Source organism: Podarcis melisellensis (assembly GCF_964234715.1).
Source record: "Podarcis melisellensis genome assembly, chromosome: 5".
Taxonomy (NCBI): domain Eukaryota; kingdom Metazoa; phylum Chordata; class Lepidosauria; order Squamata; family Lacertidae; genus Podarcis; species Podarcis melisellensis.
In genome coordinates, this window is record NC_138537.1 from 68,360,607 (window position 1) to 68,384,966 (window position 24,360).

Below are 24,360 nucleotides of genomic sequence, written 5' to 3' on the forward strand. Positions count from 1 at the left end.
TGTTGAGCTGAGGTCCTGCTTGCAGGCTTCTATGGACATCTGGTTGGCTATCATGAGAACAAGATGTTGGACCAGATTGGCCTTTGGCCTGTCCCAGCAGCAAGGCTGCTTTTCTTTGTCACTGAAGATCTGGAATTTCTCCTCAACCTGAAAGCAACAGGGCATGCATAAACTTGCATAATGCTGGGATGTTACTATAAAAAAGGAGTGCAGGACTGTCTTCCAGAGACCTTAGGGACTTCTTCGCTCCTGCAGCTATCCCAGTATCAGAAGATGCTGCGAGGACCTGGATTCCTTGCAACTCCACGTAAGCCCTGGTACATAGCAACTGTCCATACGGAGCACAAAAGGCGAGAAAGCGCCATTCGCTGAGCCTCAGCATAATTTACTTAAAAGGAAGCTCCACAGAAATCTAGGTAACTTAGCTTAGGCTTAGGTAGAGATCTGACAAATTTTATGGACTTGAACTTCTATATACCTTTCAAAACATTCCAACTCTTCATGAGAGCTAAAAACAAAGAAGATAAACTGAAATGTTTTAGTACCCTTTAAGGCTGCACAGAAGTTGTACAGGAGCTATGTTTTTCTTACCAATCTTATACTGATTGTATTAAAGCCACAGCAGACTTGTGATAAAATCTGGTGCAAAATTGCAGCAGCAACTTTTTGGTTTTGAGCACCCACTGCTTGCAAAGTTGTGGCTGCAGTATTTCAGCAGTTCCTGCCTCCCACACTACACTGCCCGTGTAGGTGGAGCACTGCTAAAATACACAAAAACTTTCCTGAATGTAATATATGACTCTGTCCTTAAAATTTGATAGAAAACAGGATACACAAAACCCAACCGTAAAACGTCTTCTACAAGCAAATAAGTGCTTAAGATGAGATGCCGCTATTGTGCTTTGGCAGATACAGCAGGAGAACTCATCCACTTGACTCATAATCATCCTTATGGAGTAGATCTTTAAAAAAGATTTAAATATGGACAGCTGCTTTATAGAAGCTTGTGTTGGCACCAGTTGATTCCCGTTTTCCCGACTCCAGAGCCCTTGAAAAGAATACAGGAGCAGACACCATAGCAGTAGAAATAATTTAATTGCCAAGCAGACGGTTCAAGTGAATTGGAACAAAGGAGAGGACAGCCAACGCTGCTTTTCAGAGGCTTGCTCTGCATTAAACAGCAGTCATCTTCTGCCAATATTTCCACAGTCAGTTAAGAGAGAGAAACAGCTGACAAAATGCAGACTCAGCAAAAACCAAGGAATCTAAATACAGGAAACAGTTAATGTTCTTCTGCCCTTCAAGTGATCCTATCCTATTGTTTTATCACATCCATCTTCAAAGGGACAGCTTAAGGCCAAAGCCTGTTGCCTTTTGACTCTGCCCTCCAGGAGTTTAACTTGAACAGTAACAAGGGTCCAATTACCCAGCCAACTTTCAGCACACATGCTCCAAGGTCAGCATAAAGGGTTGTAAGTTTAAATAGCCACCCCTTCCCTTTTGAGCAAACAGGTTCTTCTTCAAAAACTGATTGTATCTCCTTAGTTACAGCAATCACACCCTCCTGAAACAAGCTCTTGAGTGAGGCTGCTGGAAAACCGAATAATTTTTTTTCTTTAATAAAACCTTGTGTGTCTGCAGTTTACTGGCTCTGGTAAGAGGCAGCCCAGTTATGGACCGTTCTTTACTACACTGCAGTCCAAGCAATGGAAAACAGCCAAGTGTTTTAAAAGGGAACCGTGCAAGTGATTTATCTTTCCACATCAACAAACTTTCAACCCGATGAAGGAGTGAACCCCAGCAACTGTTCTATGGGTTTGTACCGCCATTCGTCTGCCTCCAGCTCTTCAACTAAACCAGCAAGTTTTTCCATCCGAGCAACTTGCTGATCTGCAACAGAAAATTTGACTGTGGTTAGCAATAAACTTTCAATTAAGCTTTTCAAATGAAACACATTAACAGCCATGAATAGTCTCCTGCCGCAGACAATTCTTTCATTGGTTACAGAAAAGTTCTCCCCCCCCCCCACTTCAGCAAGTTGGTTTCAATCTGCAACAAAATTTAAGTTTTGATTTTATTTATATATGTATTCTAGATGTACATTCACCTGTGCCTGGAAAAAGCAGGGTGAAAGGTAAGTGTGAATAAGCCCCCCTTCCTTTAGCTGTGGGAGAGTCAATTCCCCAGGGGGTGCAGGAAAACTCTTAATGTCTTCAAAGAGGAAAACCCTTTTACACTACTGAGCTACAGATTACAATTACAATAGCTTTCAATAAACGTAAAGAAAGGTTGTTTATATAACCAGAATCTACTCCCAGGAAAAAGACATCAGTAGAACTGCTTTTGCACAGTAAACATGAAGATCTGAAAGGGAATCTGACTTCAGAACAGTCATCTAACTTTTAGTCCACTTGGATTGATTATTGCAACTGAAGGATTCTTGTCCAATCTGCTGGGCCACAGAATATGGCTGGAACAGTACATTATCTAGTTTCGTACACAAAAAGTTAATCTAACCAGATAACACTTTGAACATTTTGCACAGAACTGCAGTACAAAAAATATATATGTATCTGATAGAGATCTCTTGCATCTTGATGGCACTTCAGAAATACCAACTGATCTCCAATATACCATGTGAGCCAGGAAGGAGGAGAAGAGGTCATATTGAAACCAACTGACCCGTGGGGCAGAGAGTGTTTTTTTTAACAGCAGAATTGCATCTCACAAGACTACCTAGTATGAATGCAGCATTCATACTACTCCTCTTATGCATACAACACAGGACTAAGTAATAGAGGTTTCAATAACTAGACTGCATAAATAAATATTGCTTTTGCAATTCTATTATCTGAGATAACATTGTGTCAACAGGTTCACAAGAGATCAACTAGATTAAGATATTTTTTTAAAAAAACACATTTGCAAATAGGGTCCCTTCTAACTCTACAATTCTATGATTCTATGATTATGGAACTTTTACTACAGATATATCCATTGACGATTCTTATATAAGTTGGAGAGTACTTACCATGTTTCACTTGCTTTAATGTGGATGCCACCTGGTAGCTGAAAACGGATTCACATAAGAATCTCTCTGAGCCATCTGTAAATAGAAGGCGAAGATAATTTAGTCTATGTGGGTGGCGCTGTGGTCTGAACCATTGAGTCTCTTGGGCTTGATGATCGGAAGGTCGGCGGTTTGAATCCCCGCAACGGGGTGAGCTCCTGCCAACCTAGCAGTTCGAAAGCACGTCAAAGTGCAAGTAGATGAATAGGTACTGCTCCAGCAGAAAGGTAAACTCTGTTTCTGTGCGCTGCTCTGGTTCACCAGAAGCGGCTTAATCATGCTGGCCACATGACCTGGAAAAACTGTCTGCAGACAAAACACGAGTTCCCTCGGCCTGGAAAGCGAGATGAGATGAGCGCCGCAACCCCAGAGTCGTCTGCAACTGGACTTAACGGTCAGGGGTCCCTTTACGTTTTTTATGCCTCCCTATGTCCATCTAACGGTGCCACTGGAAACAACAACCATTTCTTTTTGGACCAAGGATTCAAGCCAACCTGGGTTTGAACTCATGGAGTACTGAGATAGAAAATGGTTTTTGGTTTTGTTATCATTAATAGAAAAAAGGGGGCGGGGAGTGACAATTAAACAACCACCTGCAAGACTTCACAAAAACCCTGCCTGATAGCATCTCCAGGGAATGCTGGGGAAATCTCCTGCCTGAAACCATGGAAAGCCACTGCCAGGCAATTGCCCCAGAGATAAGGAATCTATGGCCCTTCAGATGTTATTGGGCTCTGGATCCCATTACCACCAGCCACCACAGCTGGGTCAGGGATGTTGGGAGTTGGGAGTCCAGCAGCAACTGGATGACCACTTTTCCCGGACAATACTGAGCGAAATTGACCACAGGCCTAATTCTTTATAAGGCACTTTCCTATGCTACTGCAGCCACGTTAAACAGAGACACTGGAATGCAAAATTTGAATCAGGGTGTGTCGTACAAATTGATCAAGCCCCTCGCCTTTGTTTTTCTCGTAAATGGCCTTGTTAGCTGTTAGGGGCAAAAGGCATTCTACAAATATAGCAAATAAATATTGCCTAGAAACTTGGACATTCCATTAACCATCACATAGATTTAGCTCAGTCAGTACAGCATGAAAACCTTAATCTCAGGATTATGAGTTCGAGCCCCACGTTGGGCAAGATTCCTGCATTGCAGGGGGTTGGACTAGATGGCCCTCGAGGTCCCTTCCAGCTCTAGGATTCTATGATACAGCATGGTTAAATAGCTGCTGATGGATCTACCCTCCACAGATTTGCCTTTCCAAGCCATCACTACATCTCAGGGAAGCAAATCCTGCAAGTTAAGTTTTTGTGTTGTGTGAAGGAGTATGCTTTTGTCTGCCCCAAGCATAATAATGCCAATCACCTCCTTGGATGACCTAGAGCTATGAGGGGGGAGGCAGAGACTGCTCTCTGTTCATTGGTTTTGTAAAACTCTATTGCACCCCTCTTTAGTTCTTTATGGAGAAAAACGACCAAAGAGTGTTTTGCAGATGCTTCAGCTTTTTTATATTAGAACGATGCTCCCAATACCTTGATCAATTTGGTGGTTGTTTTTCTGCCCTTTTCTCAGCTCTACCATATCCTTTCTGAGATGGGGCACAATCAGGGTTCCTAATGCAGCCACACCAAACTTTATATGAAGGAATTATGACCTTGGCCAGTCTATTTTCAACCCCCTTCCCAATTATCCCTAGCACATAATTTGCTCCTTTCACTATCACAGAACCCTGCGGTGATGCTCCCAGTAGCAAGGCTACCCATGTGGGAAAAAAGAATTAGCTCCTTAAGTGGTATCTGGACTGAAAAACAGATCAATGGAAGCAGACACCTCCTCCTAACATCTATGGAATTGAAGTGCAGAAAACCTGTTCTTGACTAGCCTGTGTTACTATTGTTCTTTCTTTCTTTCTTTCTTTCTTTCTTTCTTTCTTTCTTTCTTTCTTTCTTTCTTTCTTTCTTTCTTTCTCTCTCTCTCTCTCTCTCTCTCTCTCTCTCTCTCTCTCTCTCTCTCTCTCTCTCTCTTCTTTCTTTCTTTCTTTCTTTCTTTCTTTCTAAAAGGCAAATGAACTCCACTCCAATTCAATTGCCTTAAAATACAAAGATGACGAGTTTCACCCTTCAAAGAAAACAATTCTTCGATTTTCTAGAAGTGTCACAAAGATAGTGGGATTTCAGTTAAGATTCAATAGCTCTTCAAAGCAGCTACAAGACGGAGAACCATGTCAGTGCCCAAAAGCAACTGTAGGTGATTCTCAACACAAGGCTTTAGGGAGGTGGGGGGGGGGAGCCTATTCTCCCCAGGAATTGCTAATCTCAGGAGACTATAGGTGACTCATCCATAATGGCAACACACACCTTGCCTACCTGAGAGCAATGGAAAAGAATAGGACAATACATGTTTTAGCATCTCAAGGTGCAATCTTAGCAGTGAATGGAGCTGGCAACCCATGCTCACATTGCAGAATGTTAATCAATATGAGCACGGGTACTTGTCAAGTACAGGCAATCCAACATCGAAAATAGGCCACTGTGCAAATCCCTGGGACAAAACCTCTAAGATGTACCATGGCCACATCACTCATTGAAGAGAGTGCATTAGCACCTCCCACCTTATGGGAACAATCTTCAGAGAGTAGTTAGCACTGGATTCATCTAACTTGGAATTGCACAAGACCGCCAGCTGCCCTGCTCAGAAAGAAAATCCACTCATCCCAGCAAACAGGGTTAGGAATGGGTTGTCAGTCATACAGAAGAGAGAAGAGGAGACACCATTTTGACTCCCCATGACCATCATGTAGACTTCAGAGATTCTACTATAGAGTTTCAAGGGAGGAAAATGTATTAAACATGCCTTTGATTGTTTGGTGGGAGCAGGAGGGGAAATGACTGCACTCTATATACACTGAAGGCAGTATAGAGTTATGAAGGAATGGAGCTAGCAGAGCAAATGGCTATAAAGGATATCACTAAAAATTATGGTTGGAGAGAAGAAGAAAGATTTCAGCTACCAGAAGTGTGAAGTTTTGCACACAGTTTCCTCAGGAAGAGACTTCTTCCCTGTGGAAAGGGACAGGTGTTTGGGAAGGGGTAGAGCAAGTGAGATTAGGTTTGCCAGACATAGGAGGTTCCCTAAGCCCATCTTAAACAGTGGTAGCTACAAAGAGTCATAGATTAGAGTTGGAAGGCACTGCGAGGGTCGACTAGTCCAGTCCCTGCAATGCAGGAATCTTTTGCCCCACATGAGGCTCGAATTCACAACCCTGAGATTAAGAGTCTCATGCTATTAGGCAAGGGTTCCAGATGAAGTTGGACGATTTTGAAAACTAAAACTGAAATCAGTTACTGCACACTGTAAGTGTACATTTTGAAATTAACATGCATCTGAAATCTGCACTTACAGGGACTTTGGACATAAATAGAACAGTATTGTGCTTCGGTTGTGCCCAACTACAGTTCGGAATATTTTGCCTCACCATAGACATTTGTGTGGAAGTAATAGTGCCACTGTATTCTGCTCTGGTCAGACCTCACCTGGAGTACTGTGTCCAGTTCTGGGCACCACAGTTCAAGAAGGACACTGACAAACTGGAACGTGTCCAGAGGAGGGCAACCAAAATGGTCAAAGGCCTGGAAACAATGCCCCATGAGGAACGGCTAAGGGAGCTGGGCATGTTTAGCCTGGAGAAGAGGAGGTTAAGGGGTGATATGATAGCCATGTTCAAATATATAAAAGGATGTCACATAGAGGAGGGAGAAAGGTTGTTTTCTGCTGCTCCAGAGAAGCGGACACGGAGCAATGGATCCAAACTACAAGAAAAAAGATTCCACCTAAACATTAGAAAGAACTCCCTGACAGTAAGAGCTGTTCGACAGTGGAATTTGCTGCCAAGGAGTGTGGTGGAGTCTCCTTCTTTGGAGGTCTTTAAGCAGAGGCTTGACAACCATATGTCAGGAGTGCTCTGATGGTGTTTCCTGCTTGGCAGGGGGTTGGACTCGATGGCAGGGGGTGGTCTCTTCCAACTCTATGATTCTATGTGTTTTCTCCCCTCTTCCTTGGAGGCACCCACAACTAGAACAAAGCAGGGATGTGTGGTACCTTGCCCCAAATAATTTACTGATGGGGGTACAGCTACTGGAAGGGTTTTTGCTTCATACGGGTGACCAGCTCAAACAGAGCAGTCAAGGCTTGGAGGAAATTTACACTTAGACAACACTGGTCAGTGACTGTGTGTGTAGACTGCTTCCAAAGGAGCCACCTCTGCACTCTTGGTTCTGTGGGCACTCACTGGCCTTATACACCTGGCTCACCCCCGCCCTGCAATTGCAGGATCTGAGAAATAATTTAGTACAGGGATTAATTACCTTAGTCTAACTCATGCAAGGGCTGGTTGTTTTAACTGGAGGAACTTCAGGTCTGTTTTGAATCCTATACATCTCTTTATTCTGCTGACGATTACCCGAAGAGTTTGCCTTGTAGTTTCATGAATACTTGCAGAGCATGCAAAGGAGTTTCTGAGGCTTTATATTTAACATGCTACCAACATAGCCCCATCTGATGTGTCTGAATAGGATGTGTGAAGGTATTTGCTTTTCTCAAAGAAGACTACAAGCAGAGGGCCTGAGGAAGCAACCAATTGCAGAAGATACCTGGAGAGGTCCGGGAGGGCCTTGGAATAAAGGGCCTGGTCACAACATAGCATGCACAACAGTTGTCTGGTGGAGGAAAGGAAGGTTGTTCCGTGGGGCAGCCTTCTATTATGCTCTATACCTTGGAGAGGCAGAGCCAAGCTACACCTCCCACATTTGATTTTGCAGATGTATTTTTGTGGGTTACATCCTTCCCCATACACTGGTACCTTGGGTTTCAGACACTTCAGGTTACAGACTCCGCTAACCCAGAAATAATACCTCGGGTTAAAAACTTTGCTTCAGGATGAGAACAGAAATTGCGCGGCGGCGGCGGGAGCTCCCCTTAGCTAAAGTGGTACCTCAGGTTAAGAACCTCAGGTTTCAGGTTAAGAACGGACCTCCAGAACAAATTAAGTTCTTAACCTGAGGTACCACTGTAGTGTGAGAATTGTAAGTGAAAGTGAAATATCCAAATGATTGTTCTAAGAGATGACATGCTCTCACATACAGCTGACCTCCAGCACACAGCCCAAAGGAACTCAGCAGCACCATATTATGGTCGGTGTCTGAGATGAGATAGATGATGCAATTAAGGCTGCAAAATGCACAGTCCGGCCATAAGGACAAAAAGCCCTTTGAAGGACAAACATCTTGCTTCTGCCAGACTGTACTTCTATAACTCATCTGAGTAAAGCTGCACAGGCATTAAAGTTTAGTGATGTATTATTAGCCACCTAGGTCATTGCTGACCACAGTCCAAGCACAGTTAGGCACCTTTAAGTCTAATTGTTTTTGTGGGACCAGAACGTGCTTAAGTTCTGCTGGATCACACCCACTAGCTTTTATTTGTCCTGTCATTTCTAATACAGTGGTACCTCGGTTTACGAACTCAATCCGTTCCGGAAGTCCATTCTTAAACCAAAGTGCTCTTAAACCAAGGCGTGCTTTTCCTATGCAAGTGTGGCACTCAAAATGGAAGTGCACCCCCGAACGGAGTACGTTCGGATTCCAAAAAAAGTTCGCTAACCAGAACACCTTCTTCCGGTCTTGAAGTGTTTGTGTTCCAAATGGTTCGTGAACTAGGCTGTTCGTAGACTGAGGTACCACTGTATAGAAGTTGAAAGGTGTTAGTTAAGTGCAACTGGCAAAGGCAGTACATGTTACCAGGCCAAAAAAAGCATTTTAACTTGTTAAGCCAAGAGAACCACTTGGCTGGAAAAAAATAAATCAGTTTTAGTCGATCTTCTAAGATTCCTTTTCTTCTTTGAACATATTGCTTCCTGAACACTACAAACCATTTTACAATCTATGGCATTTATGTTCGTGCAGAATGATCTGTAATGAAACTCTTTTAAAAGCTAGATTTCTCCAGATAGGAAACAACGTGGAATTTTCCACATAATGTCTAGCAGCCGCAATCTGTAATCCTTCAGCCAGAACTGAACAGAAAATTAAACTTTTCAAAGAAGTAAAATTTATTATTTTAAAACTGGACATATATACTAACTTGAAGGAGACACGAGACGTTTGATGCAATATGCAGCCGCCATGGCTCAGAGGTACGTCACTGACAAAGGCAGACAAATGATGTTTATGTGTTGGAGCCTATAAACTTCTGAAGTGGTTTAGAGTCAGGGTCCAAAGAACTGGGTAGCTAGTTCTGCTTTTCTAAAGGAGTGCTCTCAACTTGTGCATCCCAAACAGCAGTTTTCCCAGTGGTTTCCAGAAACGAAGGGGAGTAGGGTGGCCAGGTGAAAAAAGATAATTGGGACCCTGCATCTTTAATATTTAATATTGCATAGAAGAGAGAATTGCAGCTGGTGTAGCCAAGCTGAAAATGTCCTCCTTTGTGCAGTTACTAAAGGTGCAGGAGCCTCTTTTTCTCCTGACTACCCTGCTGCAGGTTCTGCCTCCCATAAGCTTACACCACACATAATAATAATAATAATCACAACACATTTATTGTCATTGTACAACCTGTGTACAATAAAATTAAATGAGCCCCCCCCCAACACACTGAGGAGCACAGACACGGTCACTGATAAACAGCAAGTACTTTGCTCATTGGTACTGCTAGCCAATACAATGCATTCTTCCTCACAGGATCAGTTCCAGGGCAGAACACACAGTAACCAGAGAGATAATTCCGATGCAACTTCCTGCATGGGGTGAATATTATCTCCATAAGTGCATGTTCTCCCGAAACTGGTGAACCTCAAAACAGTGCTATCAGCAGCAAGCCTACAAATGGGAAAGATGGTGCCTGCAAAAAATCGAACAGTACCTCTGTGGCCAACACCCTCTTTAAACTACTCACTCAACAACTCCTAATGAGCACCTAGCTGCAGCTTCTACCCATTATTTAAAGCTATTTATGCCCCACCCTTCAAAGAAACTTTCCCAGGGCAGCTATAAAAGAGCAAAACAAAAGAGAGAGAGAGAAATTATATATAACAAAAGCAATGAAAATATATGCAATAAAAGCAACAGCAATAAAATCGAAATGAGCAGATGGCTCATTTGGAAGATCTGAAAGATGTTTTCCTGGTACCAAAATGATACTGCACTAGAGGCCAGGCAAGCTTCCTTAAATATTCCACTGGACCACTGATCAAGGAGGTGGAGCCCCCAAAACTCAGTGCTCTCCTGTCTCTCCCACCCCTAGATAACAACGGTGTGATAATAAACCAAGCAATGTTGTTGCTATGTGGTGGAGCCAAATGATCAACCTTTTTTAAAAAAAGGTGATAGAACAGACTGTGGAAACTATCAAGGCATCTCTTTATTAGCTGTGACCAGCAAAATTCCTGCAAGGATCTTAGTAAACCGTCTCCTAACTATATCTGAGGCTACCCTTCCTCAGTCTCAAAATGGGTTTCGACCTTCTAGGGGGACAGTGGACATAATTTTCACTCAACAGCTTCAAGAAAAATGCAGAGAGCAAAATCAACCGTTGTATATGGCATTTATTGACCTGACTAAAGCCTTCAACACTAAATTGTAATGGCCTGTGGACTGTCCTTCTGAAAATTGGCTGCCCAGATAAATTTCTGAACATCCTTCAGCTCCTCCATGATAATATGACAGCAACAATCACAGGTAACAGTGGTTCTCAAAGTGAACCATTCACAGCGGGATCAGGTATTAAACAGGATTGTATTATCGCCCCAACTCTATTATTTTCATTGCCATGATCCTATACCTTGTCAAAGGGAAACTCCTCACTGGGGTAAAAATCATATATTGAACAGCAGTTCTCCCAGTGGTTTCCAGAAGCAAAGGGGAGTAGGGTGGCCAGGTGAAAAAAGATAACCGGGACCCTGCATCTTTAATATTTAATACTGCATAGAAGAGAGAATTGCAGCTGGTGTAGCCAAGCTGAAAATGTCCTCCTTTGTGCAATTACTAAAGGTGCAGGAGCCCTGCCCTCTTTCCCCCCCAACTACCCTGCTGCTGATGGAAAGCTCTTTAACTTGAGTCGGCTGAAAGCAAAGAGTACAGTTACTATAACTTCCATCACAGAGCTTCAATATGCTGATGACAACGTGGTGTGTGCACACTCAGAGGGTGACCTCCAAACCATCCTAAATAGCTTCACAGAAGTTTACAAAATGCTTGGCTCAACATCCAAAAAACCAAAGTGCTGCACCAACAAGCTCAAAACAACCCCTCTGCAGCGCCACAAATCCAACTCAATGGTGCAATGTCGGAAAATGTTGATCACTTCTCCTACCTGAGCAGTTATCTTTCCACAAGGGCCGACACTGACGCCGAAATCCAGCATTGCCTGAGCTCTGCAAGTGCAACTTTCTCCTGATTGAAGTGCAGAGTGTTTGAGGACCGGGACATTCGCAGGGAATACTTGTTTACAAAGCTACTGTACTACCAACCTTACTGTATGCTTGTGAAACATGGACCACTTATAAACGTCATCTCCAACTCCTTGAAAGATTCCATCAATGGTGTCTCCGAAAATTTTTACACATCACCTGGGAAGACAGGCGAACTAATGCCAGTGTTTTGGAAGAAGCGAAGATCACCAGTGTCGAAGCAATGATTCCTCAACATCAACTTTGTTGGACTGGTGATGTTGTTCGGATGCCTGATTATCAACTTCCAAAGCAACTACTCTATTCCAAACTTAAAAATGGAAAGCGTAATGCTGATGGTCAACAAAAGAGGTTTAAAGACTCTCTCAAGGCAAATCTAAGAAAAATGTAGTATAAATACTGACAACTGGGAAACACTGGTCTATGAGCGCTCCAGTTGGAGAACAGCCTTCACCAAAGGTCTCACGGTGTCTAATTCAGGACGAAAGGGAGAAATGTGCTAAGAAGAAAGTACATTTGGCAAACCCTCACCATGATCAAATCCCACCCAGAAACCTACATCCCCACTGTGGAAGGATGTGTGAATCCAGAATTGGCCTCCACAGCCACTTACGGACTCACTGTTAAGACTGTGTTAATTGAAGACAATCTTACTCGGCCAAGAGTGATCACCAAAGAAGGAGAAGGAGCAGAGAAAATCAGTCAGGAGGCCTGCTGGAGAAATAACCAGCAGATGCCGGCAATACTCCAACTAAACATGGGGATTATTGTCTTGGGGTATGTGTGCACCAGACACCTATCTGCATGCTGGACCCTACTGTCTGTGCCCGTCATTCTGATTAGTGGAACAGTGACTTCAATTCTCCTAAGAATTCATAAGCAGGGATTCCACATGCAATCCCTTGTATGGGCTTGCTGTTGCAATTCAAGCGAGGCGTCTTCCTTCTCTATCCATTTCCCTAACAAAATTGGATCTTTTGGGGATTATAACTTCTGTTTGGGTGCATGGAGAAGCCCTGGAACTTGTGACTGAGGGTGTCAGTTGTTGTCTCCCTAACCTGTGAACCATGGAGTCCTCCGTGTACAAGGAAGGCACTGCAGGCTCTTTCACGCAGCAGGTTTGTGCAGAGTGGGTGTGGGCGTCTACTATGTCCCATGGTATAAGCGTACTAATGCTGCCAGGTTAGATGACTGCAATGCGTTATACATGGGGCTGCCTCTGAAGATGGTTCGGAAACTTCAGCTGGTGCAGAATTCAGTGCCCAGGTTGCTCGCCAGGGCAAGATGCGTTGAGCATATTACACCAATCCTGGCCCAACTGCACTGGCTGCCAATTAAGTTTCCGGGCCCAATTCAAAGTGCTGCTTTTGACCTATAAAGCCTTAAATGGCTCAGGACTGCAATACCTCAAGGACTGCCTCTCCCCATATGAACTGACCCAGACCCTGTGACTGTTTTATTTCATTTAATACCATCCATCTGATCATCATCTAAGGTCCTTCTTCGTTTGCCTCTTCTGCGAGAGGTCCGGAAGGTGGCAACACAAGAACGGTCCTTTGCTGTGGTGGCTCCCTGTTTGTGCATGTTCTCTCCCAGGGAGGCTCGCCTGGCACCTTTGTTACATATCCTTAGGCACCAGGTAAAAGCATTCCTTTCGTCCCAGCCCTTTGGCTAATTAAACAACAAATGGCCTTTTAAACTGTGGGGGGGGGGGGTGTAGGTCTGCAAAGAGTTGATTATTTCAACCAAATGCCTGATGGAGAGGTAGAAAACACTACTGAGAGACAAAAATTGAATCTTTGATTGGGGGGGGGGATGATAAGATACTCTGATCCATGTGAATGACCACAAGGCTAGAAATGCATATTAAAATTCATGAAAGATGATGCATAACACTAGGGTTCTTTTGGCATTTCACCAACTTGCAGCTAATCTTACTGTATGCACTTTGAAAAATCAAAATTCAGTTTCTGGTCTAGTATCCCCTCAAAAAAGTATATTTCAATCTGAGACCCTTGCTTTAGGGCATGATGAGGCCGTGGTAAGAAACCTGTGGCCCTCCGAATGCTGTTGGACTCCAACTCCCATCAGCCTCAGCCGGTATGGCCAATGGTCGGGGATGAGGAGAGTTGTAGTCCATCAACATCTGGAGGGCCAGAAGCTCCACGTCTTTGCTCAACAGGCTGCCAGATTTGACAAATGGCAAGAACTGGCCCACCCGAATAAGAAGGCCCTGTAAGCAATTCTAGGCAAGGCTGATTTATTGTTATGCTATCAGAAAAATACTATTAAATTATCAGAAATCTCTCCTCCAGCTACGATAATCTTTACTGTTGTAGTCATGAGACAAGGCAGGGGGTGGTGAGGCAATTGCTTTGGAGATATTAAGCGTTCCTAACTGTGGTGGAGCCATACATCCCCCTCCTCATATGAGCAATCCATTTAGTATAAGTCTCACCAACTATCACCCCCCCCACACTTTCCCAGAACTATTTGCAAGAAAGTGGGGGAAGGATAATGGGTGATTTTCAGCGTAGGAAGTTTTTTTTTAACTTCTCTTAAATACATGTGGCAGCTGAGGAGTCTTATTTCTTCTTTTGGGAACAAAAAGCCTCACCAGACATTCTCTCCTGGGCACATGCCCAGTAACACAAAAATACTTCAATATTTTAATTGGTTCTAGAGGCTCATTAAGTTTGAGGACAAGCATTTAATCTTAATTAATCCAACAGTTTGGCATACAGATGCTAATATGTATACATATTAATTAGGGTTGTGACACAGTATATAATTAGTGCAACATGGCAAGTATTCATGCAAAGTGATGGCATGATCTACAGAGTACAATGTTCTTCCCTCCCCACACTGAACTCTGCATATAAAGCTCTAATGAAAAGCAACTACCTCTCAAGAAAGGAAACAGCAACTATACCCACCCATCCTGCCATGTTTTATAAAGGAAGAGTTCCATCCCAACCTTCTATTTTTTAAAAAAATAAATGCCTCCCATTCTTGGATGGAGAAGCTACACTATGTGATGGCAAGTGCTTCCAAAGCTATTTTTTTTTTTGGCGACGAGCAAGTCCCCATGCTTATGCCTTGTGTTGTTTCAATATGTTAGTTTTTAGTTTTGAAATGCCTATGGGGAAGAGATTCATTCTTTCAGCACAAAGACCTAGGATGAGTGAGTCTGGAAACTGCCACCAATTGCAAACCTTAAGGACACATCAGATTCAAGTCCCACAGCTGAACGGTGCATCCTATTCCTGATATCGGTAATACTTGTGAGCCACCTGTTATAGGGAAGGCAGCTTCTAAAAGCAGACCATGCCATACCCAGATATGGCAATTGGATAAATAAGCATATAATTTGTTCTTGCTATGCGTGGGACTAATTGTACAATTCAGTTCCATTCCTACTCCTAAAACGTAAATGTAAAGAGGATCCATCCTTTCTTGTTGTCATACTGTTAACTGTCCTGAGCTGTTAGGGGAAATGGCCAACTCTATCCTAATAAATATAATCTATACTGAAACTTTACATATACTAGCAATCGATTGCTTTCAAGGATTAAGAGACATGCAGGTCAGTATAAAGCTACCTAGAATTCAATATCTTGCTCTAGCAGCAGAACCCAGGGCAGCTTTATTCTGACTGATATGTATTTGCATTGCTAAGCAGTAGCTACTGCCTCAGATCTTAATGAACAGGCCACCATCCATCAAGCCTGAGCAATTGTACTGACAGCATAGCATACTGGCCAAGAAATCTAAGCCACTGGAATAAAGTCTGAGTTTCAGTCAAAAGGCAAAGTGCCCTTACAAGAGTCTAAAGACTACTTGGGACTCTGTAAAGGCGGGGGAATGAAATGCTTTTGCGTCTTCCTGCTTGAACTCAAGGTTTAAGCAGGGAGAAGATGGGTAAGTGTAAGCAAGAGGAGGAGAAAAATCCAAGAACTGCCAAGGCAAAATAGGAACATATGGGGAGAGTGCTGATGCACTCCAGTCCAGCTTGTAGGCTTCCTCTAAGGTATCTGGTTGGCCACTGTAAGAATAGGAAGCTGGACTAAATGGGCCTTTGACCAGATTCAGCTGCGCTCTTATGATGTCCTTAAGTGTGTCTGGAGATCTATTACTGATAGGATTGCCAGATGCTAACCTAAAAACTTGGCTTGTCTGTTTAAGTGCTTGGAGATGCTGCAGCCTCTGACTTTACCCCTTTGGCTTATCTTGCCTGCTGCAGAGCACAACCAGTCCTGTTTGATGCCGAAGGCAGGACAGAAAGATGGGTCAAGCATTAACTGAGTAGAAGGTGCTGTGGTTGCATGCTCTCCTTTATGAGCCCAGAGGCTCTGAGACAGGCAGTCTCCTGGCTAATACCGGGCAGCTCCTAAGTATCCAAACGGGCTCTATAATTATCTGCAGCGAATCCTGAAACAAGGGTGCAAATCATACATCGCCGACATTCCAAAGCCCAATAGATCAGATCAGCAATACAACATCAGGAGAGTGGTGCCTGGAATCAATGCAGCTTACTGGGCGAACGACTCCATCCAACTATGCAGGTTGAACAGATGCAAAGGGATAACAAAAGTAGCACAAGCTCCACTAGAATGCGCACGGCACAGGGCAATCCTGAGCAGGTTTACTCAGAAGTAAAGTCCCCCCAGGTTTATTGGGGCTCACTCCCTGGAAAGCAGCTTAAGTTGAGAGCCCGTATGCCACACACAAAACTGTTTTACCGCTACTATCTCCTGGCTCTTAACCACTCTCGCCTGCACCAAGAGAAAACCACTTTACTGTAAAGGCCTACAGAAGCCCCTGCTGCACAGGCACAAGGGTGAAAGTTTATGTGATGTTTATCAGTGCCCTTTTTACTGCCTTGATACAAAAGGAGGAGATATGCAGAGCAGTTACCTTCTAACATTTCGCCAGCTCCTTTGGGGTACGTAAAGAGAGCTTTTCTTGGTGTAGCAAGGTCTGAGACGCTGAACCCAGACCCAGTTACGGAACTTCCGCTAACTCCACCAGCCGAAGACGATGACGAAGAGGCAGCCATTTTGCTCAATCTGAACCTAAAGGCAAGAGAAAGGAAGACATGAAAACCAAGTGCTTCAAGTGTATGTACCATCTTGATTGCTTTCTTCTTGTGCTGTTGTTTACATTATGTGAGGCTATCAGTGGAGGGAGTGTAGCAGCACACTGCTGAGTTAACTGGGGGGAAACAGCATTTTGTTCACACATAAGGTAATTAGGGAATATATTCAAATTAATGGGGGACTTGGCTTGAGGTAATGTTCTGTTTGCCTTAGCAAGGGAACAGTGTAGCTCAAGTGGCCAGTCTAGTACCAGCTTCTGGTCAAAAGTTTTAGCCCTGCTTCCTAGGCTAGAAGGAAGGTCAACATATTTATTCCAGACCCATGTCTCAAATTAAATTGCAAACCCACAAAATCTAGGTGCCTGTGATTATGAGAACAGTAACAGAAAAACCAATTTCAGAGACTGCCATCCCAACCTAAAACAAATCTTCTTAAACATATCTGAAGAAGTGTGTATGCACATGAAAGCTTTTACCCAGAACAAACTTAGTTGGTCTCTAAGGTGCTACTGGACTATTTATTATTATTTTATTTCTTCTTAAACACAGTAATCTCTACCATTATCGATGGGGCCCATTAGGAATTAAGAGTCTGTGTATTTAGGATTGCTAGCTGAGAAAACAGATCACACAATCACAATATAGCTGTGTGCCTTTGAGCTAGAATTGGCAACTTTTTAATTCCCCCACCAGACCATACTATTGAAACACATCAAGATTCAAAGGGAGCGCAGTGTAAATCCGCCTCCCACAATTTAGCTAGTTTACATAACTCAATAGATCAAAGCTGGAGGCTGTGCTACACATCTTCTGTGACCCAGCACAAAGTCTGAGTTAAGAGAGCAATATGATTTGAAAAGGATTAACTTGCTGAAAGCTTAATTTATAATAATTATACTCAACATAGTTAATGCCGATTGTTAAATATAAATGATAACAAGAGAGGCATGGCAGCTTACATATCAGCTGCATGAATTCACACTATTTCAGACACCACAGAGACCTTTGTACCAGGAAAGGTTTTAACCAAAGTTATGTCCCTGATAACCAGATTACATGTAGCTTAGGTAGTGATGCAAATTCCTTCCAATCTGATGGGACAACATGCCAACAGAAATGGTTATTCTCCGCAGTGCAGGCTGTGGCCTAACATCCCAAGGATGAGACACTGAGAACAGGTTAAAGCATCATTCATTCAAATAAATAGTAGTTTTATTGAAGTGCTGCAGGGCTTTAAAACCCAGACAGTTCTCATCAAGTCAGGTACTCAGAGCAAAACATGATTGCATGTTCCACACCATCCACCTCCACCCAGCGACTCTGAGTGACCCACATACTGTGGCTCCGGGGAGAAGTGCAACTGCTGGACCTCTCGACAGAAGATGTGGGCAAGCCTGTCATCAAAGAAAATGCTGGACATGTTGCAGTGTGCTTGGCACTATGCACACTTAACCAAAGGCTGGCAAGGAAAAAATGGCACAATAGAATTTTAAAAATCAAAATAGATTTATCTTACAAACACTGTCAAGTAGAAAAATATGCAGCTGGGTATTCTGCTTTTCTTTTTCTAAAAAAAAAGAGTCTACAAAAATCAAACAGTTTAACCTTGGGACCCAGGTTTCTTTAAACCCATTAGGAATTAAGAGGTAGAAGATGAATATATAAAACTTGAATCTGCATCTGTAGGACAAACAAACAAAAGCTACAGGTGCTCTTGTTCTCAGGAATGCATAAGAATATTTGGACCACAAGCAGCCACAGCACCACCCCCAACTTTCAAGTCTTGACTCTTCTTCACCTTTTGCCACAATATGTGTCTGTACCCTACTACTCCATTTGCTCGCAACATGTTTGCTCTTAGAAACAAAATGCAATACAAACTTTCACCACTGGGTGGCAGCCAGAATGCAGAAACCCAAACTTTGTGGAGTTCTGTGGCACCTCAAAGGCCAAGGTCAATGTCATGCATTTCATTATATTATTTGTATTTATTTATTGAATAAAATACATACACTGCTCGAATGTAGGAAAAAACCTCAAAGCAGTTTACAAAGCCCAGAGAAGTTTCCGTGAATCTCCCGGGGTCCAGGACGCATTAGGTTCACATGCTCTTAACTTCACTGTTAGAAGATTAGGTGCTCCTAGACAGGAACTTGGTATTGTGATCACGAACAGATTGAAATCATTATAAAAGGTCACAAATAATGAGCTTTAACGTGCAAAACACTCCTGAGCCAAGTCCTCACAGCTTCTCCAGCCACTTGGGTGTGTTTTGCAGGCAAAAAGCTGTGCATTATATAGGTGTGTGCCATTTTTTAGAGATGCCATGCACATTTATTTCACATTCCAGATACCAGTTCTCAAGTGCAGAAAGTAACAAAAGAATTGGCCCTAAGATGCCACGGGATTCTTTTCACTATCAGAGGCTAACAAAGATGGCTAATGTTCTGAATTGGTTACCAAACACCTTGTGGAATCAGATAGCAGGAAGAGGAACTGGATATGACAAGTTAAATGCCATGCAGTGAACTTCTCCCACTGCTTCTTTCCTTTTGGGTCATCCACCTATTCAAGGACAGAAGCAATGATAAGGACACCATTTCACTGCCAGAATGAATATTATTAGAATATGCAAAAGGAAAACCAGAAAAGAGCCATTTTTACTTATAATGGGGAAAGCCTAGTCAACACAAACTCTTCATACAGCTTAGAAATACAGCAAGTGTAAAACCCAATCTAAGCATTGCTTGTGAATAAATGAAACATTTTTTCAGCCCCTTCCCCCTAACAAAAACACCCTTAGATCTACAATGCCACCTCCTCACATTTCCTGCATTCACATGGGCTGGAGAGGCCTTAAAGCTGTTTCAATTACCTTCCCCAGTTGAAGTCCTTATTGTTATATAAAATCTTTTAAAAGTAAGATACAAAACCTTTAGGTTGTTTTGTGGAGCCGGCTATCTTACAGTATTAACTACTCCCACAACCTAAAGAAAATGCTCTTTTAAGCTGTTAATGTAGATAATTAAAAAAAAAAAACACCTTACAACACACAACACAGTTAAAGCAATTGCTGTCTGTTTAGTCACTGAATACCTACTGTTTTTATTATCCATTCCAGATCTACCACAATTATGTACAGCATCTTCCTTCCTCTTTTATGAGCCATGCAGCCCATTTCACATTTGTAAATCGCCATACTCCAATGACTACCTGATCAATGGCTCAGCATGCTACCCAAGCATTTGCTGGAGGAAATACATCTTCCAAAAGCTGGCCACAGCGGGAGCAGTAAATTAATCCAATCAAGGATGGCTTTTTGTGAGCTTGTATTTCCTTGTGTTGTCCTAGCTAGTATAAGCCAACAAAGCTATCAATTCTGAGGTACACAAGAGTCACTGGATGGCCTATAAGCCAGGCGGGTATTATAGCCTCCTTTTTAAAAGACTTCAGTGTCCTCTCTGCAACAGGATAGAGAATATTGGGAAAACCGGTTCACTGATTTTGAAATAAACAAAGGAAAGAAATCTAGTAAAACTAGAATCTCTCTAAGTAGTAAGCATGAAGATTCAAGTAGCTGTCCTTTGGACTGTAAATGTAGGTGTTCTATTTCTCTCTCTCTCTCTCTCTCTCTCTCTCTCTCTCTCTCTCTCTCTCTCTCTCAGGTCCTGGGCATTTCAAGTATTCCTCTGCTGCTATGCAAACCCAACCACATACCCCAAACCTCTTTCTATCCCATATGGTCACAGACACAGGTTAATAACCTGAAATATGCTTGCATCAATTAAGTTCCGGTTAGAATCACAGCTACTGAAGATTCATAATAGACACTTTTGGGGGTCTCTATGAAAGCAAGTTAAAAAAATGTAGTGATGTAGCGTTAGTCTGTTGTGACAAAAGAAAAACCACACACCTCAAGATGTTTTGCAACACCTTAAAGACTAATGAATGTATTGTGACACAAACCATGCAAACCTATGCACACCTGCTAGAAAGCAATTCCAATTTAAATCAGCAGGACGTACTTCCAATTAATGATGCACAGAATTGTACTGTTAATCTCCTTACCTCTGTAAGGCAACAAGTGGCTTCATGCAATTTGTAGCCAGAGAAATCCCACAAAATACAAGAGGATATGTAATATAATAATGTAATGAAGGCATTCACAGCAAGTCCTGAACTTGGGGTGGAAACTCAGTTCACGGGCGCCACTGCCACACTCTGAGCAAACGAAGGAACTGCAGAGAAACCAACCAGGAAGCCACAAGTGCACCCAAGTGAATCATGCGGCACTTCACAACCTATAAAAATGCCCCAGTCAGACTTGCTGTCTCACCTAAGCCACTAGAAGACGCTTCTGTTGCTCTCTGCCCTTCAAGCAAACATGGTCAGAAGGAAATCAAATAATCTACAGCAGAGAGACATTAGAACTCGAACAAATGCAAAAGAATCAATAGGTTAAAAATAGATTTGACATTGTACATACCTTTAGCCTTGTGTGGGGGTGTATGGGGTGTTAGGGGAGGGGTAATACCTCTGGTGGGGGACACAATGTGCTCCTGGGGCAGTATGTCCTCCTTTAGTCCCCACCCTGCACTCAGCTCTCACCTGTGGCTCCTAGAAGCTGCCAGCATGCGACAGCGGCCACACCCCCATCTAGCTCTTCCTCATATTGACTATTTTTTAAAAACCAACCAGTCATGTAAGGGCTAAAAACAGAAAAAATGTTGCATCTAGTTTGGCCCTTTGAGTGATATCCCATTGCCTACATGAGATATGAAATAAACGGCTGTAACACAAGGCATTTCCCAGAAACAGAACCAACACTGGAATAGTTGGAGGGGTGTGTCCCCACAAATATCTTGCTAAAGTTCTCAGACTGCCAGCTACCTTCATACTGTACCTCTTCAGTCTTTGAGCAAACCTCCTCATAGCCTCAACAGGGGCTTCAGTGTCCACCAGAGATAGCACAACATGTCTGAAGCTAGTAGGGCCGGCCATCAGTGTTTCCCCGGGCACCTTTGTGGGGTCACAATTGGGAGAGGACCACTCATCATGCTACGTAGTTGTAGGCCAGTGAGCAAGCCCTATTACTAGGTTGATTCATTCCATGTATAGTAACTACTTTCTGTGAGTGGATGTAGGTAGCAAATAGCCTAACAAATTTTGAGATAGGTGTCGGCAGGTTTAAAGAACAGATTTAAAGACACAAACCTAACCAATTTCTGCATCCTATTGTTAAAAAAGAGATTGCTTCTCCCGCCCCAGCCCCACAGCACACTTTCCCCTTACTTTGCAGCCAAGGGCTCAAAACCCCTGGAAGAGATCAACTATGGCTTGGCTTACATTTTATCAAACTATGGCCCAGTGGGACCACACAGGTTTGTGGGCTCAGGGAGAGGACCCTACAGCCACTCTGCTCATCCCTGGTCTTCGGTTACAGCTTGTGGTTCATGACAAGAGACCTCAAACATGAGCCCCAGTCTGGATGTGAGCAAAATGGCTTTCCAAGAGCCCATACACCTGTTTCCTCTAAGCCATAGTTTGGCACAAAATGATGTGCAAATCAGGTCAGTGTAATGAAATAAGGAGGGAGGGTACCATCTAAAAGAGGCAAGAAGGCTGAAGGTTATGCAGAACCGAAATCAGTATCTTTAAATTGTGTCCTGACATGGAACTGCAGGACATTTTGCAGAGAACTTTTAATTCAACGTTAGTGGCTACCGTGGGGAAAGAAGTTTTCAGATAGTGAAATAAGAATCACTTTAGCTCTGTTTAGGTGTCCAGCTGTACAAACTATGTAGAGGTCACTAGGCCACCCCCAACACACCTGCATGCACCAGCCCCACACTCTCCACTCCCAACCATGCCACATTCAGCACAAAAGTCTGAAGGCAGATCCTAAGCATATTCAACTTAACATACTTGAAAACCTCTTCCCAATCAGGAATTCTGATAACACAGGTTATGATCACAAGGAGGGTGCATTCAACTCAAGCTGCATTCAGTGGCAGGGGTGGGTGCTAATGCAGACAGGTGGATGGGTCGAGTTTGCGCCCCCATGCATTCAGCTGAATAGAACTTTTCTGAACACACTTTCCTTGTCACCTGATTACACGCATGGGTGTTGCTAAGGGGGAGAGCAGCTGCCCCCCCCCCGAAATCAAGCAAATCTACAAAAATACTTAACTAACTGAGGCTCTGCCCTCTAATATAAAGCCTGCCCCCCAACATAAATCCTGGGCTGGCTATGCCCATGATGACACGTGCCATACTGAGACCACAAGGTCAGCAAGTGGAAGAGGTGCTGTACTATTGGAGTGACCCAACCAACTGAATTATTGTGCCTTCAAGGATGACTTCCATTGAAACTCATTGGGGAATTCAACATCTTATTAAAAGCTCTCTACATTTTTGAGTACCATCTTGAGGGTTTTCTTTTCAACCATGCACTGACACACTTGCACTGAAACAGTTTCCAGGTGCCCCGTAGACATGATAAGCTACCAAAAGACAGTCATGCAGCTACTTTAGGCTGCAGTGGTATCTCTGCTGGTTTGCAAGAAAAAAGCACAAGCACTTATTACATATGGACAAACAGGGGTTCACTTCTTGACATGACAGATACAAGCACAGACATTCTGTTTAGCTATTTCGTTTAACTATCTGTTCTGTATAGAATGTGACCTTCACAGAACTATTGCAAGAATAAATCAATATCTATGTACATCCTTTGGTTTGCCTGGCTGATCCCAGTCCCAGTGAATTCTTTTTACTCTCAGTTGGGCTAGCTTCCCAGTTGCCTTGTCGCTGTTGTTTGTGATGATAATTACCTCCTATCATGAGGGCAATAAAGCAGGATACTATATTTACTATAATCCGGGTCACTGCAAGTGTCAACCGTAAGCCACTAATATATTTTCTATTTGAATACAAAATGCTGGAAGGTGAGGAGAGGGAGGTGATGGAACCACGGCCAGCTGTGTAGCAAGTGTTTCTGCTATGCTTTAAGCAGCCTTTCCCCCTTTATTTTCCAAAGATCTACAAACTTGGTCCTGTGCATTGACTTCAAGAACGTAAAATTAGCCCAACTTTTTATACACGCCTTTTTAACGTCTGCCTGCTCCGCAGATTTGGCAACCTAACAATTCGAGCAGCAGGATCCTATGCGTTCCTGCTCAGAAGGAAACCCTCGCTGTGTTCTTAAGTGCGACGCGACCAAGGCCCACTAAGCTCGGAGGACCGTTTCCCCAAGTAAACTTGAACGGAAAACAGGGGTGGCAGCATGTCCAGAAAGCAATATGGGAACGGCGGAACTCACCGCGACGTTACACCCCGCCGACTTGACTTTCAAATGCCCAGTGCGCTTGCGCCGTGGCGGGCAACCGAATCGAAACACGCATGCGCGCAACCACCCCGCCAATGTGAGGTAGAGACCAGGCCGAACAACCGCGGCCTTTTGTTACTCGCCCATTGGCCTCCCGGTGACCAGACGCGGCCGCTTTAGTGCGCCCCACGGCACCCCCGGTAAGTAAGGCGGCAGGGTCTCCCGTCCTTATCTCGTCCTTACCTCGCTTACCCTCAGCCCCTCGCAACTTCACTTACGAGAGCCGTACCGGGATGACGTCGGCGAGGAAGACGTGCGCGCGCCTAGGAGGCTGGCGGGCACGAGCACGCCCAGAATACGTACAACGGCGCTTGCGGAGGTGGGGGCCTCCTCCTCCTCC

At 43.5% G+C, this 24,360-nt stretch overlaps 2 protein-coding genes across 5 annotated transcripts in view; one reads left to right on the forward strand and one right to left on the reverse strand.

Annotated features, from left to right (window-relative positions):
- Positions 1–1,076: 1,076 nt before the first annotated feature.
- Positions 1,077–24,351, reverse strand: ANAPC16 (anaphase promoting complex subunit 16). Of its 4 annotated transcripts, none has more exons than XM_081913216.1 (4): positions 24,250–24,351; positions 16,453–16,610; positions 3,032–3,106; positions 1,077–1,890 (listed from the first exon to the last, which is right to left on the reverse strand). In XM_081913216.1, exons 2-4 carry the CDS (start codon positions 16,592–16,594, stop codon positions 1,775–1,777), a joined length of 333 nt encoding a protein of 110 aa, XP_081769342.1. In that variant the 5' UTR covers positions 16,595–16,610; positions 24,250–24,351; the 3' UTR covers positions 1,077–1,774. The 4 variants fall into 4 exon arrangements, with proteins under 4 accessions (XP_081769342.1, XP_081769344.1, XP_081769345.1 ...); XM_081913218.1 differs by having other exon boundaries at positions 24,204–24,328; XM_081913219.1 differs by lacking the exon at positions 24,250–24,351 and adding an exon at positions 23,955–23,978.
- The window catches only part of ASCC1 (activating signal cointegrator 1 complex subunit 1), a 57,082-nt gene continuing 56,730 nt past the window's right edge, over positions 24,009–24,360 (forward strand). Inside the window, exon 1 of the mRNA XM_081913185.1 lies at positions 24,009–24,160. The gene's annotated coding sequence lies outside the window, so the exon portion shown is untranslated. The remainder of the gene's footprint in view (positions 24,161–24,360) is intronic.

Bases quoted from the DNA above. Each gene is read 5' to 3' on its own strand.
- ANAPC16 (XM_081913217.1), bottom strand. From the start codon at position 21,565: ATGAGGAGGTTTGCTCAAAGACTGAAGAG. The intron at 16,611-21,536 runs GTACAGTATGAA...TCTTGCCTTTAG, and splicing joins TTTGCTCAAAGACTGAAGAG to GTTCAGATTGAGCAAAATGG. The intron at 1,891-3,031 runs GTAAGTACTCTC...TTTCTGTTGCAG, and splicing joins ATTAAAGCAAGTGAAACATG to ATCAGCAAGTTGCTCGGATG.